General features: G+C 37.3%; 1 protein-coding gene across 2 annotated transcripts in view; it reads left to right on the top strand.

Annotated features, from left to right (window-relative positions):
* PLCD3 (phospholipase C delta 3) overlaps positions 1-14922 on the top strand; it is a 68631-nt gene that overhangs the window by 16439 nt on the left and 37270 nt on the right. For both annotated transcript variants that reach the window (XM_026718253.2, XM_026718252.2), the window contains exon 2: positions 14471-14632. In XM_026718253.2, coding sequence (XP_026574038.1) covers positions 14471-14632 — 162 coding nt within the window. The remainder of the gene's footprint in view (positions 1-14470; positions 14633-14922) is intronic.

The following is a 14922-nucleotide window of genomic DNA, read 5'->3' as shown; positions in this document are numbered from 1 at the left end:
GCCCAGGTCCTTGATATCAGGGCAAAATTTAACAAGGTCCACTACTGGCTAAGAGTAAACACATAACAATTCAGTCTTTAGTATCCCCCCAGCTTGTGGAAGGTTTCTTTTCTTGGTTTTGTGGTTATAGGAGCCATATGGAGCAAGGTCAACGGCAGGGCCAAAAGGTCTGATTGAGATGCTTAGAGGTCTGCCCTTGGTCCACATACTGAATTTTACTAACCACATTTTAAAAAATATTATTGTTGGTGCTTTTTCAGGTATGGAAACCTTGCAAACTAAGTGACATCTTTTGCCACGCAAAATTATTATTTTTATTCAGATATTTCATCCATTTAATTACTACTATTATATTGTTTTGATTTGCCCTGTATTTAATTCAAATAAAGTTCATATAGCTCAAACTACTTTTTATTGATAAAGAAGGTACAGATTTTTTTTCATAGAAACACTAATCTTGCTACTAAAGCACGGATAAATTACACAGTTGGACATTGCTAACATATGGCTACTCATAGCATTAACAAATTCAATTCGTTCAGAATATTACGTACTTAATTGGGATTCCCAGGTGAAGGGATTTTGCACTTTTTTTCTATAGAAAATGAAACTGAATAAAATGAAAACGCCTCTGTTCAGTTGCAGAATGCATTTTCCTTATCCGGAGTAAGAATGGTGGAAGCGCTTTATTGCATCACTTTCGCCATTGTCTCTTTTGCAATATTCTCCTTCTGCTTTTGCACTTTACATGGGGTGATTTTTCATATGATGTGTTGATGTTAGTCCTGGGCTCAGACAGCCACGTCAACTCAGTAAATCTCACAATAAAAGGAAGATAGAGCTAAGGTAGCATTACATATTCCTGAATTTGTCAATCTGTATGAAATGCCTAGCTCAATTTTATTTCAGCTTTACTTCCCACAGCATCTGAGTAATTTCACTACTGCGTCATAGAAACTGCCAGTGAGTATTGCAGAAGAAATTCCTTGTATCTATATTTAATCTTGGTGTCCTTATGTAAGTCTTCCAGCCCTCCAGGTCAAAAGCAGTTCTGCAAGACGTTCTACTCATATGTCATCTTGTTTTCACCAAAACTATTTATACCTTACTAAATGTTTTGTCTACTCATATGTCATCTTGTTTTCACCAAAACTATTTATACCTTACTAAATGTTTTGTCTTAGATTCTAGCAAAATAATACATATTTTTGCCACCGTGTAATGGAATTCAGAGGAGGACATAGGGATTACATGCACGTAGCCAAACCCTGATGCACATATACTTTTTAACTTCAGATTTCCAAAACCAAAGAGACTGTCAACTTAACTCCAAACTATAACAAACAGTCTTTTTGTTTTTACCTCCTATTCTTTCCTTCCTAATTACTGTATTTCACTTCTCATTCTCTTAAGAAAAGAAGAAGAAACCTAAAACATAGGTTATACTATTAAAATGTTACCTTTGTGTAAAATTGCCTTTTGAGTGGGGGCAGAAATCCCAATATGCATAAGAGTTGTAGTAAATCTACCATGATGTATAAGCCACCATGATGCATAAGCGCACCAACGTGCCTACCGTCCCTGTCCTATTTTTTCTTTTATTTTTCTTATATGTATCCATGTATTCATAACTAGGTTTTTACTTATACCTATTATCTTGTAAGCAATTGACAAAAATAAATAAATAAATAAATGATATCCATCCCCTGACAAATGCAAGTGACCAGTGTTTTTCCAACCAACTTGACCTATTTGCTTGTTTCTCTATTTGAAGCATTTAAAAGGTTAACCAAATGGAATTTACTTTTTGCAGGACTAATGTTGACTTTTCTTCATCCCTATCCTACTATGTGCTTGATAATTTTATCTTTAATAAAACATGTGTACATGTTAACCAACATTAAACTAGGCAGCTTCTAGCTTACTGAATTGCCTCTGGATTCTGGACTAAAGTAAGCTATACATTTGCAGTTTTATCATATCGAAGCTAATCTAAGGGACACATTATATACATTTTATTGCAATTTCACCTCATGCCAACAAGGAATAAAATGCTTTTCGAATTTTCATGGCTACCAAATTTGAGGCATCATTTTGTATTTCTCTGCTGCCATCCCATGGTCATGCAGAGTTTTGCAACCCAGATCTGGCAATCCTACTGTAGATTAGCTTCAGTATTGTGATCCTGATATGCATGACCTATATTTTCTGCAGGAATTTCATTAGATTATGATTTCGGGTCAGGATATAAATGCTGACTTGACTTGACTTTACCTTTTGACAATTTTATATTGCCACCTATATTACATGGAAACAACCCGAAGTGGCTGAAAAACAAAGCAGTCAGATAATTAAAACACAGAAAACTTTAGCACACTACCAATACAAGACAATACCCTTTCAAAAATCACACAGAATGCTGGGATTACCTCCCATCATGCCACAGCATCTGAAGGAAACACCAGATCTTTGTAGCCTTTCAGAAGAAACAGAGCAAATTGGGGGGGATGCTATTCTATTGAGTAGGCACAGCTATGGAAAAGACTTACTTACTAGGTCCTTGCCAGACAACAACATTTAACACAGGGGATCTGGAATAAGCCAATCTTATTCAATCTGATGGGATGGGAAGATGTTCTCAGGAAGAGGTGATCCCAAAACTACTTGCATCATTGCATTCTGGACCAGATTCTGGGCGGTCTTTAGGGACAATTCCATATAGAATGCATTGCGATAGCTCAAAGAAATGACTAGGGCAGGAATGACCTTAAGCAAGGTCTTCTGATCCAGAAATGGGTGCAATTAGTACAGGATTAAATTTGTACAAAAGCCCTCCTAGTTATATCTGTCATCTACTCCTTAAGCGTGAGTTGCGAATCAAGAGTTGGACATTGTTCTTCAATTCTGTCCAGGGGAGTAACACCCCATCAAGAATTAAATAGAATTTCAGTTCCCCAGATCGACTGGAACCATAACCCCAAAATTACTCATGTCAGATGAGCACTAATGAGTTGACAACATCTAAATGGACCGAGTTTTGCAAGGGATGCTTGGATCCCTAGTTGTAGAGAAAGAAGAGTTTTTTTTTAAAGCCTGAGATTAAGAAGAAATAGGCCACAGGGAGTCATTTTTGAAGGACTGTCTCCCATAATATCAAACCAACTGGTTCGAATTGGCATGTCTGGCACATTCAGGTTTCCATTGATTAAACAGTACCACCTATCCTAAACATGACTACTCTATAGCAGGACCTATCCTCTGAAATAAAACACCCCCCACTTCAAATAGTGCTCCTATCCTGCTTGGGGTTTGAAGAGCCTTATAAAACTGGTTGTTTGCACAGAGGCCTTTGAAGGGACCATTTTTTTTCTTTGTGTTCTTGGTTTATTTTCTTTGCCATCATTGTACTTCTGCCTTATATTACTGTCTTATATTGTTTGTTTGTGTGTATGCTTTCTATTGTTCTGTTCTTAAACGTTTTAACAATTCTAAGCTGCCTAGAGTCATTGGGAGACAGGTGGTATCTAAATAATGATAATGATGATTAAGGAATATATTAATCCATTGAGAAAATAGTCTTTACAAAGAAAAGAAAGGCAATAGAGCTAGTGAAGTAGAGGCAATGGAGGTAGTTTCTAAGCTTTTATGTTAGCTGCTTTAGGAAGGAAAATTGCGGCTTACTTATTTTCTGTGTGGCAGCAAGGGGACATCCCCTTCTTGTTGAAAAACACCAGTCTGATAAGAGAGTGGAATGGCAGAGAAAAAACAACAAGGGACAGTTTATGAGAAACGAATTAAATTGTCCCCCAAATAAAACCTGATCCATTCTGGTTTTGTTGGGGCATTAGCATTTTCAGGATTCCCTCATCTTTTTATCTAATTTGTAGGAAAATAAAGCTCCAAAACAGCTGATGCTCTCTAGTCTATACAATTCTAAAAATAACACAGCAGTCTTAGCTTATGGGATTTAAGTCTATAAACATTTACTTTGGGTACAATTCGTTTAATTCTGTAAGATTACTTCTGTGTGGACTGTTTGTTTGGAACAATCAGTTGCTTTTCATTAAATTACTATAAGTTTGATAAATGACTGCAGTTTAAGTCTTTCCCTCCGTCATTTTCCTCCCTTGTTTCACACTTGATTTTGTAAATTTTGTGTGTGTGTGTGGTTTCTGGTGTAACTCTGCTCAACTATGATAACAAGTATTATAAAGATATTTGAAGGCTTAATATACCTTAACTATATGTGATTTTCTTCTCTTGCTTATATTGCTTTTTTCTCTGTGTGTATTATCCAACAATTCATAAGCCCCGAGCACTTATTTTTTATTCTTATTTTTCTTGCAAAATTGTCCTGTTTAGAAAAATTGCACTTGGGATCTTGAGATGGAATGCTGTGACAAATAAAACATAACAACTCCTGCATGAGTCTTCCTAGCTACAAGATCCAAGGTTTTTCTTGTAAATAACTTAAGGTTTGAAAGTGAATGCAAACATTGTGCATATAAAAACCTAGATAAGTGAGGCTACTTGTTGCATAGTAAGAAAAAGTATGCAAGTTTGATGGTGTGATTCCCTTCCCAACAGATTCTAAGCTGATAAAATCCATTTCCATATAGAAGTGGCATATTGATCTGCTTTTATCACTGTTTTATTATTATTCATATATGAATTCATACAAGATATATCCGCTTGTTTATTTTAATGTTGGAATCTGCAAGGGATAATATGCTCTTTAAAAAGATAATTCTGTGTTAAACACATCTGTTAAAGCCATGGCTGATCCTGTAGTTAGTCTTACACACATCCTTTTGACCTATTGCCACTCAGCTGGCTATAAACAAAATCTTACAAATACAGATGGGATCTGTGGGATAGATAAAGAAAAGTACAGAAAGTGACAAATGATCTGGCCAAAATCAAAACATTTGTGGTCCTCTCTGCATTGTAGTTAAGCATCAGAGCCAGGAGAAATATTTTTTAAAGCAACAGTGATGATGTGGTTGTTCCTTGCTAAAATATAGGCTAAAATCTCCAACCGTGGCCAAAAGCTAGGAAAAAAGTCATTGGCTTTTCTTCTTTAAGAACAGCTGGAAAAGCGATAACACTGTGTGTGGTGCCATTTTCATTGTGTTTACTGTATTGGAATGATGCTGACGGTAACACAACTGAAGCTCTCCAGGAGGAGTCAGCTGCATTGCAAACAGGAATCTTTGCCCATTTTTCTATCAACAACATCCTCAACCTTTCTTCCTCCACCCCATTGCATTCCAGCACCCCATGGATTTGCATGATCTCTGGAAAAATTACACCACTCCCGTGTTCCTTCTTGGAACAAATAACAATAACTTCCTCCGTTCAAGTGGAGCCCAGGAGCAGGACATTTCTCACCATGAACAGAAATTATTCTGCCTAAAGTACAGGAAACAACTTCACTTTTGACTTTTCTTTTAAGTTTAGAATTGAAAGACATGTACGTATACGTGCTTGATATTGTGAACAGATACAAGCAAGATCAATACTTTTCAGCCTCAGAGTTTGAGAAACAGCGATCTAGGTGGTCCTCTATTTCCCTCTGTATTTATGATTCTTTTTTGCTTTGTTTTGCTGATTTGAGGTAGGGGAGAGATTTAGAAACTGGACATTTTCTCCAACCCCGCTCCCCTTTCTTCAGTCCCTTTTATTTCTCCACATTATTCTGTTCTATAAAATATGTCCTGGCTATTCTATGATATCTGTGGGAATATGAGGCGGTAGTGTGCTGTAGCTGCCAAAAAAGCCAATGTAATTCTATGCTGCATTAACAGAGGGCTAGAATCATACCACTTTATAATGTCTTGGTTAGATTAGAATACTGAATCCAGTTTTGATCACCGTATTATAAAAATATGTTGGGACTCTAGAAAAAGTGCAGAGAAGAGCAACAAAGAGGATTAGGGGACTGGAGGCTAAATCATATAGTTGCAGGAATTGGTTTAATGAAAAGAACTAGGGGTGACATGATACCACTGTTCCAATATCTCAGGGGCTGCCATAAAGAAGAGGGAGTCAAGCTATTCTCCAAAGCACCTGAGGGCAGGACAAGAAGCAATGGGGGGAAACTAATCAAGGAGAGAAGCAACGTAGAACTAAGGAGAAAAATTTCTGCCAGTTAGAACAATTAACCAGAGGAACCACTTGCCTCCAGAAGTTATGAATGCTCCAGTATTGGAGGTTTTTAAGAAGAGATTGGATAACTATTTGTCTGAAATGATATAGGGTTTCCTGCAGAGGGTTGGACTAGAAGACCTCCAAGCTCCCTTCCAACTCTGTTATTCTGTATTCTTTGATCTGAGAGGCATTCTCCATTTTTTTTCTTCATGGGAAAAACGTCATAATACAGTAGGTAGTAAAGACATAGCTGGAATATACAGCTTTCTCATTTTACTACAACCCATTTACTAAATTTTCCAATTTCAGTTACTTCTTCCTCAGCTGTTATCATTTTTGGCTGAACGTCTGTGTGTGTGTGTGTGTGTACATGTGGTGCAGGTTTTCCATTAGGAAAGTTCTTGTATCAGGTAGCGTTGAGGTGTTAAAGGAAAGAAATGTGTGTATATGCTTTAACTTGCCCTGCATTCCACTCAGTTGGTGGAGAGAGCTATTCCCTGTTAGCTGTGTTGGAGTTACAGTTAACTACCTACTTCTTTGCAGGAGCAGGACAAGGACAGATGAGTACTACCCTTGTGTTTAAGCAAAATGTCTCAGTCGCATCTTGGTATTCTTGTTTGGGGGGCAATTTCAATGGATTGGCTTAGTATAGCTTTTGCTTGCTTGAAAAGTTGGCGGGAGAGTTTTCTGTACCTCCCAGTTCTTCAGGGAAGTGTCCAGTTTAGGCATTGTTACTCCAGGTGAAGCAACACAAACAACTGTTGGATGAGCTGGCTGGTCTCCTCTCCCACCCAACTTGCCGTAGCCAACTCACTGCAGAAGAACTCGCAATGGTCAACTCGCAACAGGACAACATGCTGTGGGACAGTTCAACAATTAAACTTGATTATTTAAAATGGTTAAAAATTATTTTAATTTTTGTCATTCAGATTTAATTTTCTTTGGCATAGTTTCTTTAATGATTCTATTCCACTGTTTCTTCGATATTAGTGTAACTCTTGTCCTGTGGCAAGTTGGCCAAGTGAATTGTCCCATGGTGAGCTGGCCTTGACAAGTTGGCTGTGGTGAGTTAGCTTTTAAGTATAAAAACCTTTTCCTACCTTGATCCCAATAAGCTTCTTTAATCTAGCAATCATTTTTAAATCTAATCTAATTCTAATTGCATTTTCCAGTAGTACAAATGGTCTGTTTACAATCAATTGCTCTCAGGGATAGAACATGAAAACATTTGGAGGTAGCAAATGGTCATCAGAAGTACACACACACACACACAGCAGTGCATCATATTGGTACAGTTCATACCCGTATTTCTACAAATTTCATAGTTGTACTTGCTTGCCTGAGCCATATATACATATATTACATATTTATTTGTATATGTAACATACATGGAACGTTTAAAATTCCAAATAAATTACTTGCTATGTTATTTGCCAAGTTATATTATTATGGAATGATTTCCAAATTATGTAATACTTTATGCAGAAGTGTTTTCTTTCTAAAAAGAGTTACTGTATAATAGATTCATTCAGAAATTTTCATATTTATCTTGAATAATCCAGATTTCAGTCATGTACTCTTTGTATATTGATTTTAATGCTTTTCCTCTGTTTTTTTTTAAAATGATATCCAAATGAATCTTATCTCTGTGCCTGTTTCTATTGCTTTCCTCATCTTCTAAGAGAAACAGAAATATTTTTGCTGATAGATTTCAGGAAACACTATGAAGTATTCTGCTGGACAAGTGGCTGGGAGTGGCATAGAAAAACACCTGCCCCGCCTGCGTTTGGAATTTTTTTTAAAAAAATTATAAAAGTTTTATTTAAGTTTTCACAAAACATATAAATACAAATAAAATATCTTTTTTTGAGAACAGCGTGACCACGGGTTATCACTTCTCCATACAGACATAAACTCAATACATATTTATCTTATAAATTCTAATCCATATCTTATACCCATTTTCACAATTTTTTCAATAGTTTTTCCCTTTCTTTATTTCCTATAGTCTTATTTTAAATTATCTCACCCCTTTCTTAATTCAATTACATCTTTTTCTAATTTTTAAAATCTTTCTAATCAATGTTTTTATACTTTTGTCTATCCTGTTTACAATTTCATATTATCTTTTCTCATAAAATAAATTTTCACCTGTAATTACTAGACTGGAGTGTAACACCTTTGTATCTTTTTTCAAATCTTGTTTAAAAATTTAAGTTACACCTTTACAGTTATAACATTCATTTTTTAACCCCTATTTTATAACACATACCTATTTTCAATCAAATTCTGCTTGGTACATTCCCTTAAAAATACACACTAAATTCTTAAAAGAAAAAAATATATATGTATATATATCTGTGTATATATGTATAACAATAGTAAATGGAATAATTATTCTGTTCAAGTACAGCTCTGCCATTAATATTAATAACAATCTTTTACATTTCTATTTCTTTTAACAAACATTACCTAGTAATATCAGTTGTCTTTCACTTTAATCATCTATATTTCATATTTTACTTATTACTGTCTTTAAATAAAAAACAAAACAATAGTTATTAACAGTAGTCAATAAAAATATTACTCTTATTCAAATTCATCTTATCAACTGATAAAAATCTTCCATCTTTCTTTTCAGTTATTTTTAACTTTCTTTTTAAATCATTGAGAGCCTTATTCTCTTTACAAACAAATATTCCATTACACATCAATTCAAATTTTTTCTATCACTTTAATAATCTAAACATATTTTCTAACCCTTTTCTATTTCTAATATAACAATACTATCCCATGCACCCTTGCAGAATCCTCTCCTTAAGTTAAATTTTAACCATTGTCTCTGTGTCTTTTAAATAGGTTTATACCTTTAATTTTTGTACGCTTTTCCTGTACCTTTATATCTTGTTTCTGTCCTTTGTAGCTTCTTTTCCTTTCCCCTTCCCTATCTTCTTCTCCCTCCCTTTTTTATTCCTTTTTCTATCTGATTCTCCCTTCTGTGATCCTTCTGCTTTTTCCTGATATGATTACTCTTTTTTTTATTGTTGCTTCTATGCTTAAGTTTTTAACTCCCTTTCCCCACTTTCCCCTTTTTACCCCGCTTAAAGTTGCTTGGTTATTAAAGATTGCTTCTTCTTTATTCCACCCTTCTTGTTCTGCCAGCGTTTTTTGTTGTCTTTCATAGATCAAAATCTCCATTTCTAAAAATTGAAATATGAAGCCAAAAGATCCTCTTCTCTCGTGTGCTTCTTTTTGTTCTTTAAGTCTCATTTTTAACTCTTCAAGGAGTGATGCCATTTTAAAAAATTTTAAACAACCCCCAATTGATTTTATTTTGTTTCATTAGGATCCACCATCCAAAATTCCAGGAATCATCCAATAATCCAAAACTGTTTCTTGCTTCATTTCTCACTTTCTCTTTCCAGGGGCTTTGTTATCTTGTAACAAAGTTTCAGCTACAATATATTTTTTGCAAGCCTTGTTAAAATTCCACTATCAATTTTTTTAAAGTTCCAGGTGGTCTCCTCCGTTTTCCAGATTCCAACTTCTTGTTTCCTTTTTCCCTCCTCTGCTTTCTTTTTTTAAGAAAATTTTTAAATTATCCAAGAATCTTTATCTCTTTGACACTTTATTTTCAGCTAGAAATAGCCTATTAATGTCAAAGTGAATTAGTATCAATTTCTTATTCGAATCTCTTCTTCTTAACATTCCAAGTCAATTAAAACTGTCAATATTAGAGGAAAAAAAGCCAATTCCGTTTCCTTTCCCTTTCTCTTTCACTGCTTAAGATCTTTTTTAGGAATAGTATTAGTCTTTAAAATTCAGATTCCAGGTACCTTAAATAGATGTTCTCCATTCAACCCGGTCAGTCAAACTTTCTCCTTTAAACTTCCTCCTGCACAATCTTGTCTGGTTCTTCTTTGAGGTGGCCATTTCTGACCACTGATGCAACCGCCTTTGGGAAAGGGAGTAATGGCCAGCTGAGGAGGAGAGATGCAGCTCTCTTCAACCCCGCTGATGGGTCCCCTTTCTTCACCACCTCTACGGGGTGGCTTCAGCCCCGAATCCGGGTGGCTCAGGGCGCTCCACGCACGATTGCGGATTTCAGTCCATTGCTGAAGAAGCCTGAACTGGAAGTCGGAATTTCTTAATATATAAGAGTGTATAATATATAAGAGTATATCTCTTTGTTTCATATTTTTTTTTCTGTTATCCAAACATTGAAACTATGTAGGCCCCAACAGAAAGTGGAGGATTATAATCTAGTAAGAAATATAAAGTTTCTTCAACACAATTGCCTTCTTAATCTATGAATGTGGCAGAAAAAGCAATTTTTAATTTGGCTATTAAGTCTTAAAGATTAAATATTAAATATTAAGGTTAAATATTAAGTATAATCCCATCTATTTGTCCCTTTGGGGGACAATCAGAAACTGGTAACAGGGATTAACCAAGGTTTTTGTCTATTTTTCCAGAATAAAAGGTGCAGCAACTTTGCATTCTATGGATCAAAGTGTCCATCTGAATATATTTGGTCATATGCATCCTATAAGTGGACACATTTACTGTATTTTTTGTATTTCCATTTTTATTTGTCTCATTCCAACTATAATACTGATCTTTTTTTGCTTTCATTTTTAGAAAGCTTAAACCACAATGAAAAGTAATATTGAACTATGTACTTCTCTCTTATGTGTATTTTGCCAGTGGTTCAATGTTTTCCATATTCCAATCATCTTCTAAACCCGCGGTTGCCATGGGCCATGAGATAATTTTGGTGGGCTGCAGAGAAATGTCACCCCTAGAGCACCCCCCCAAAGCAATTACTCCAGGCTGCACAGAAACACAAGGCTGCTCCACCCACATGGCCTGCGGGAACCCTTCCCACCCACTCCTTACCCAGCAAAGTTGTCTGTTAAGTTGCTATTTTTCCTTTTTTTTTTCTGACCATCAGCTGTTCTGCTGTGCCAGGAGATTTAGATTAGCTAGGAAGCAGGAAATGGTTGGATTTCTTGCTTTCTAGCTGGTCTTTAGATCTTTGGCTCTGCATAATTTAGATCTTTGGCGTGCATAAGCACACCAACATACCTACCGTCCCTGTCCTATTGTTTCTTTTATATATTTTTTATTTTTCTTATATGTATCCATGTATTCATAACTATGTTTTTACTTATACCTATTATCTTGTATGCAATTGACAAATAAAAATAAATAAAATAAATAAACAGCCGAACCTCCCTTAGGACTGAAAGTTCTATTATGTAGACTCACGGCAAGCAAATTTTATGTGACAGACTCAAGTAGCCAATGGCAGATAGATAGATCAATGAATGATTCTGTGAGCAACTCAATCTACCTGCCTGCTTTGCCTGATTTTGAGTAAAAGTTGCTCTTTTTTTAAATAAAAAACACAATATTTACATACATGGTGTGTTGTGAGTTAATTTTGTGAGTTTGCTTGCTAGCAAATTTTATGAGTTCGCTTGTAAGCAAATTTTATGTGACAGACTGAGCTAGCCGATGACAGATAGATAGATCTCTGAATGAATCTGATTCTGTGAGCAACTCAATCTGCCTGCCTGCTTTGCCTGATTTTGGATAAAAGTTGCCCTTTTTTATAAAAAATTCAATATTCATATAAATATTTATAATATTTACATACAAGCCATGCCCAGCCAGTCACATGACCACCAAGCCACACCCACAAATTAGGTCATACCCACAGAACCGGTTAGTGGTCCCTGAGATTTAAAATTATGAGTTTGGTGGCCCCTGAGGTCCAAAAGGTTGGCGACACCTGTTCTAAACCATAAAAGCCGAGGTTGGCAGGAATTATGATTCAGCATATTCACATCAAAGAGCTGTTGAATCCTTGAATGTCTTACCTTTGCCAGTTTGAACAGACTTCCACATCCGCTTACTTGTCAGACTAAATTTTCCTCTGCTCCCCAGTTAGGTAGAGCTGTCCATCTAGAGTTTGATAAACCTGTTGTTGATGTGGAAGGGTTCTCACTTACTGACAGGATACAAAACATAATCCAGTGTCTCTGGTTTACAGTTGTAATAATGTATGCCTCCTAATTGTGAGACTTAAAATCCCATTACGATGCAAACAGAATATTTTTAAAAAATACTTGTCACTGTCCTCAGTTAAACTTCCCTGAATGCCCTGTGGGAAAGGACTTTCCCCCCTCACCTGTTTGTTAAGGGACAAGAAGGTGACCTTAGGAGGCCAGTTGAATGAGGAAATATCACTTTCTGTATCCTAAGCCCACAGATTTTTATGAGTAGGCATTTAGTAGATCCTCTTGTGGCTAGAGAATATATTAACATGCAGGGTAGAAGATCTTCTAAGAGCATTGTATGGAACAATGCAGTACCTTGGAAGCTTGGAAGCCTACTAGTAGCTAGAGCAACTCCTGAACAGTAGTAACTATACTGTTGAAATGGGCAGGTTTGGTCAAAAGGTAGGTGGCGGCATTTGGTGCCAACTATAGAGTCCAAGTTTGCAATTCTTTCTGTGCATCCGATTCAGCTCTTGAGAATGGCAGTTTCAGGCTAATCTTTGCTATTATCAAAATCTATGCTGTCATTGGAGGTACAGTACAACAATTTGAATCAATAGATTCAGGAACTAGTAAAGGCATGGCTTGCTCTGTATGATGTTGATCTTGATTCATCAACCCAAATATCTTCCCTATTTGAGAATTGCCTGTGCTTTGTCTTTTGAATCTGAAACATGACCATCACCCCTCTTTTGTCTTTGTCTTCTGATCTTTTGGATTTGCCTGCTCTGGAAATTGAGTCTGAATCATATTAGTGTGACAAAGAATCAGAAAATGTGCAGGTTAGATAACTGGATCTTAAGAAGTATCGTAAGAGTTTCCAAACCTTACCATAAAGTTATTTTTTCCAAAATGTCAGGATACAGGCTTTTTAAAACCAAAAGATAGGGAGAAAGGAAAGTGGAAACTGTAGTTGTTTTCTTGCCTCTTCTATTCTTCTGGATGGTGTTGACTGATTGTAGATAAGTGAAAAGTTAATTTCACCTAATACCGTGTTTCTCACAAAATAAGGCCGGGCCTTTTTTTTGTTTGAGCCCCCCAAAAACGGCTAGGACGTCTTTTGGGGGGGTGAATTAATTTTTCCCCCCTGCGCACCAGCGCCGTCTCCAAAAACAGCATCTGAGTCGCTCCCACTTTTCCCCCGTCCCCGTAACAACAGGAAAAAAAAGATTTTTGAGGTACCTTGGGAGCATTGCGCGCTGCATTTTGGTTTAATCCCGAGTGGCTGGGTGGGCGCGAGAAGAGCTGAGTGAGAGTCTCTGCTGCTGCTACCCTTGGTGCTCCAGCCTCGGGCTCTGCAAGTTTGCAAATGTCCCGGTGAGCAGCCCGTTCCTGCATTCTAAGCGCCCAGGCTGATCTGCAGCTGTCCCTCTCTTGCCAGCGCTGTCTCCAAAAACAGCAGCAGCAGTGGCGGGAACCGCAGAAGTTACGGAGGTGGCTCCCCCACCCGAAAAGTGGCTGAAATGCTGCCACAGTTCCGCCGCTGCTGCCACTGTTATTGGAGACGGCGCTGATGAGAGAGGGACAGCTGCAGCTCAGCCCGGGCACTTGGAATGCAGGAACGGGCTGCGCACCAGGACTTTTGCAAACTTGCAGAGCCCAAGGCTGGAGCACCAAGGGTAGCAGCAGCAGAGACAGTTGCTCGGCTCTTCTCACACCCACCCAACCACTCGGGATTAAATCAAAACGCAAAGCACGGCGCTCCTTTTTCCTGTTGTTACAGGGACGGAGGAAAAGCGGGAGCGACTCAGATGCTGTTGTTGGAGATGGCACTGGCAAGAGAGGCGCCAGAACTGGTGGAAACCATGGAAGCTATGGAGGCCTGAGAAGTGGCTGAAACGCTGCCAGACATCCACACTGACGCCTCCCGCCTGCTGACCCGGGTAAGGGAGGGGTAAGGAGCCCTCTGTGCTCCACCATAGTGTTAGGAGTGGCTGATGGTGGGCGTAGCTGCCGCGGGCACTCCTAATGGCAAATTCCCACCTGCCTCCCCGCCCACTTTCGCATATTTTAAACTAGGCCTAAATTTGGGGGGAGGGGCTTAATTTCATTTTATGCCTAGAAAAGCATGCTGGGTCTTCCTATTGGGGGGTGTATTGTTGGAGAAACACGGTATTTTACAAATTCCAAGGTTTGCCCAGAAAAAAAAAAGTTCTAAATCATGGTAAAAAGCAATGCCTCTTGCTCTTTTATTTCAAGATGTAAATTAAGTACTAAATTTGTTTCATCTTTCTCCCCTGCTGTTTTCTCTCCAGGTTTGACGGATGATGAAGATATTAAGATAATGCTGAAGGGAACCAGTTTCTGGAAAGTCAAGAATTATCAGCCCCAGAAACAAAGACTGTTCCGGCTTCTTGAAGATGGGATGTCTATCTGGTTTGAGACTCGTTTTAAAAAGGCTCACTCCAAACATATTTGTAAGTTTCAAAGTATTTACAAGTGTTTTATTCTGAATTTTACTAAGTGTGTTAATTCTGCCTGTTTAACTTAAATTCTTATGATCTACTATTTGCAGCCCATTTCTGGGCTAAACACTTAGATAAATCTTACTGTTGCTTATTCCAGAATTAAAAACTCAGACAATCTTCCCATCTTTGATGTTCAATGTTGATAAGCTCAATTAGTTGGAAATTTTATGTTGATAGGAAAAGATGGTGATTCATGGAAGAGGAGTATAGTGATAGAGAGAAAAGGAACACACACACAC

This window comes from Pseudonaja textilis, chromosome Z, assembly GCF_049901715.1.
Source record: "Pseudonaja textilis isolate UNSWEBS1 chromosome Z, rPseTex1.2, whole genome shotgun sequence".
NCBI classification, from domain to species: domain Eukaryota; kingdom Metazoa; phylum Chordata; class Lepidosauria; order Squamata; family Elapidae; genus Pseudonaja; species Pseudonaja textilis.
This window is presented reverse-complemented; position numbering and strand designations above follow the sequence as displayed.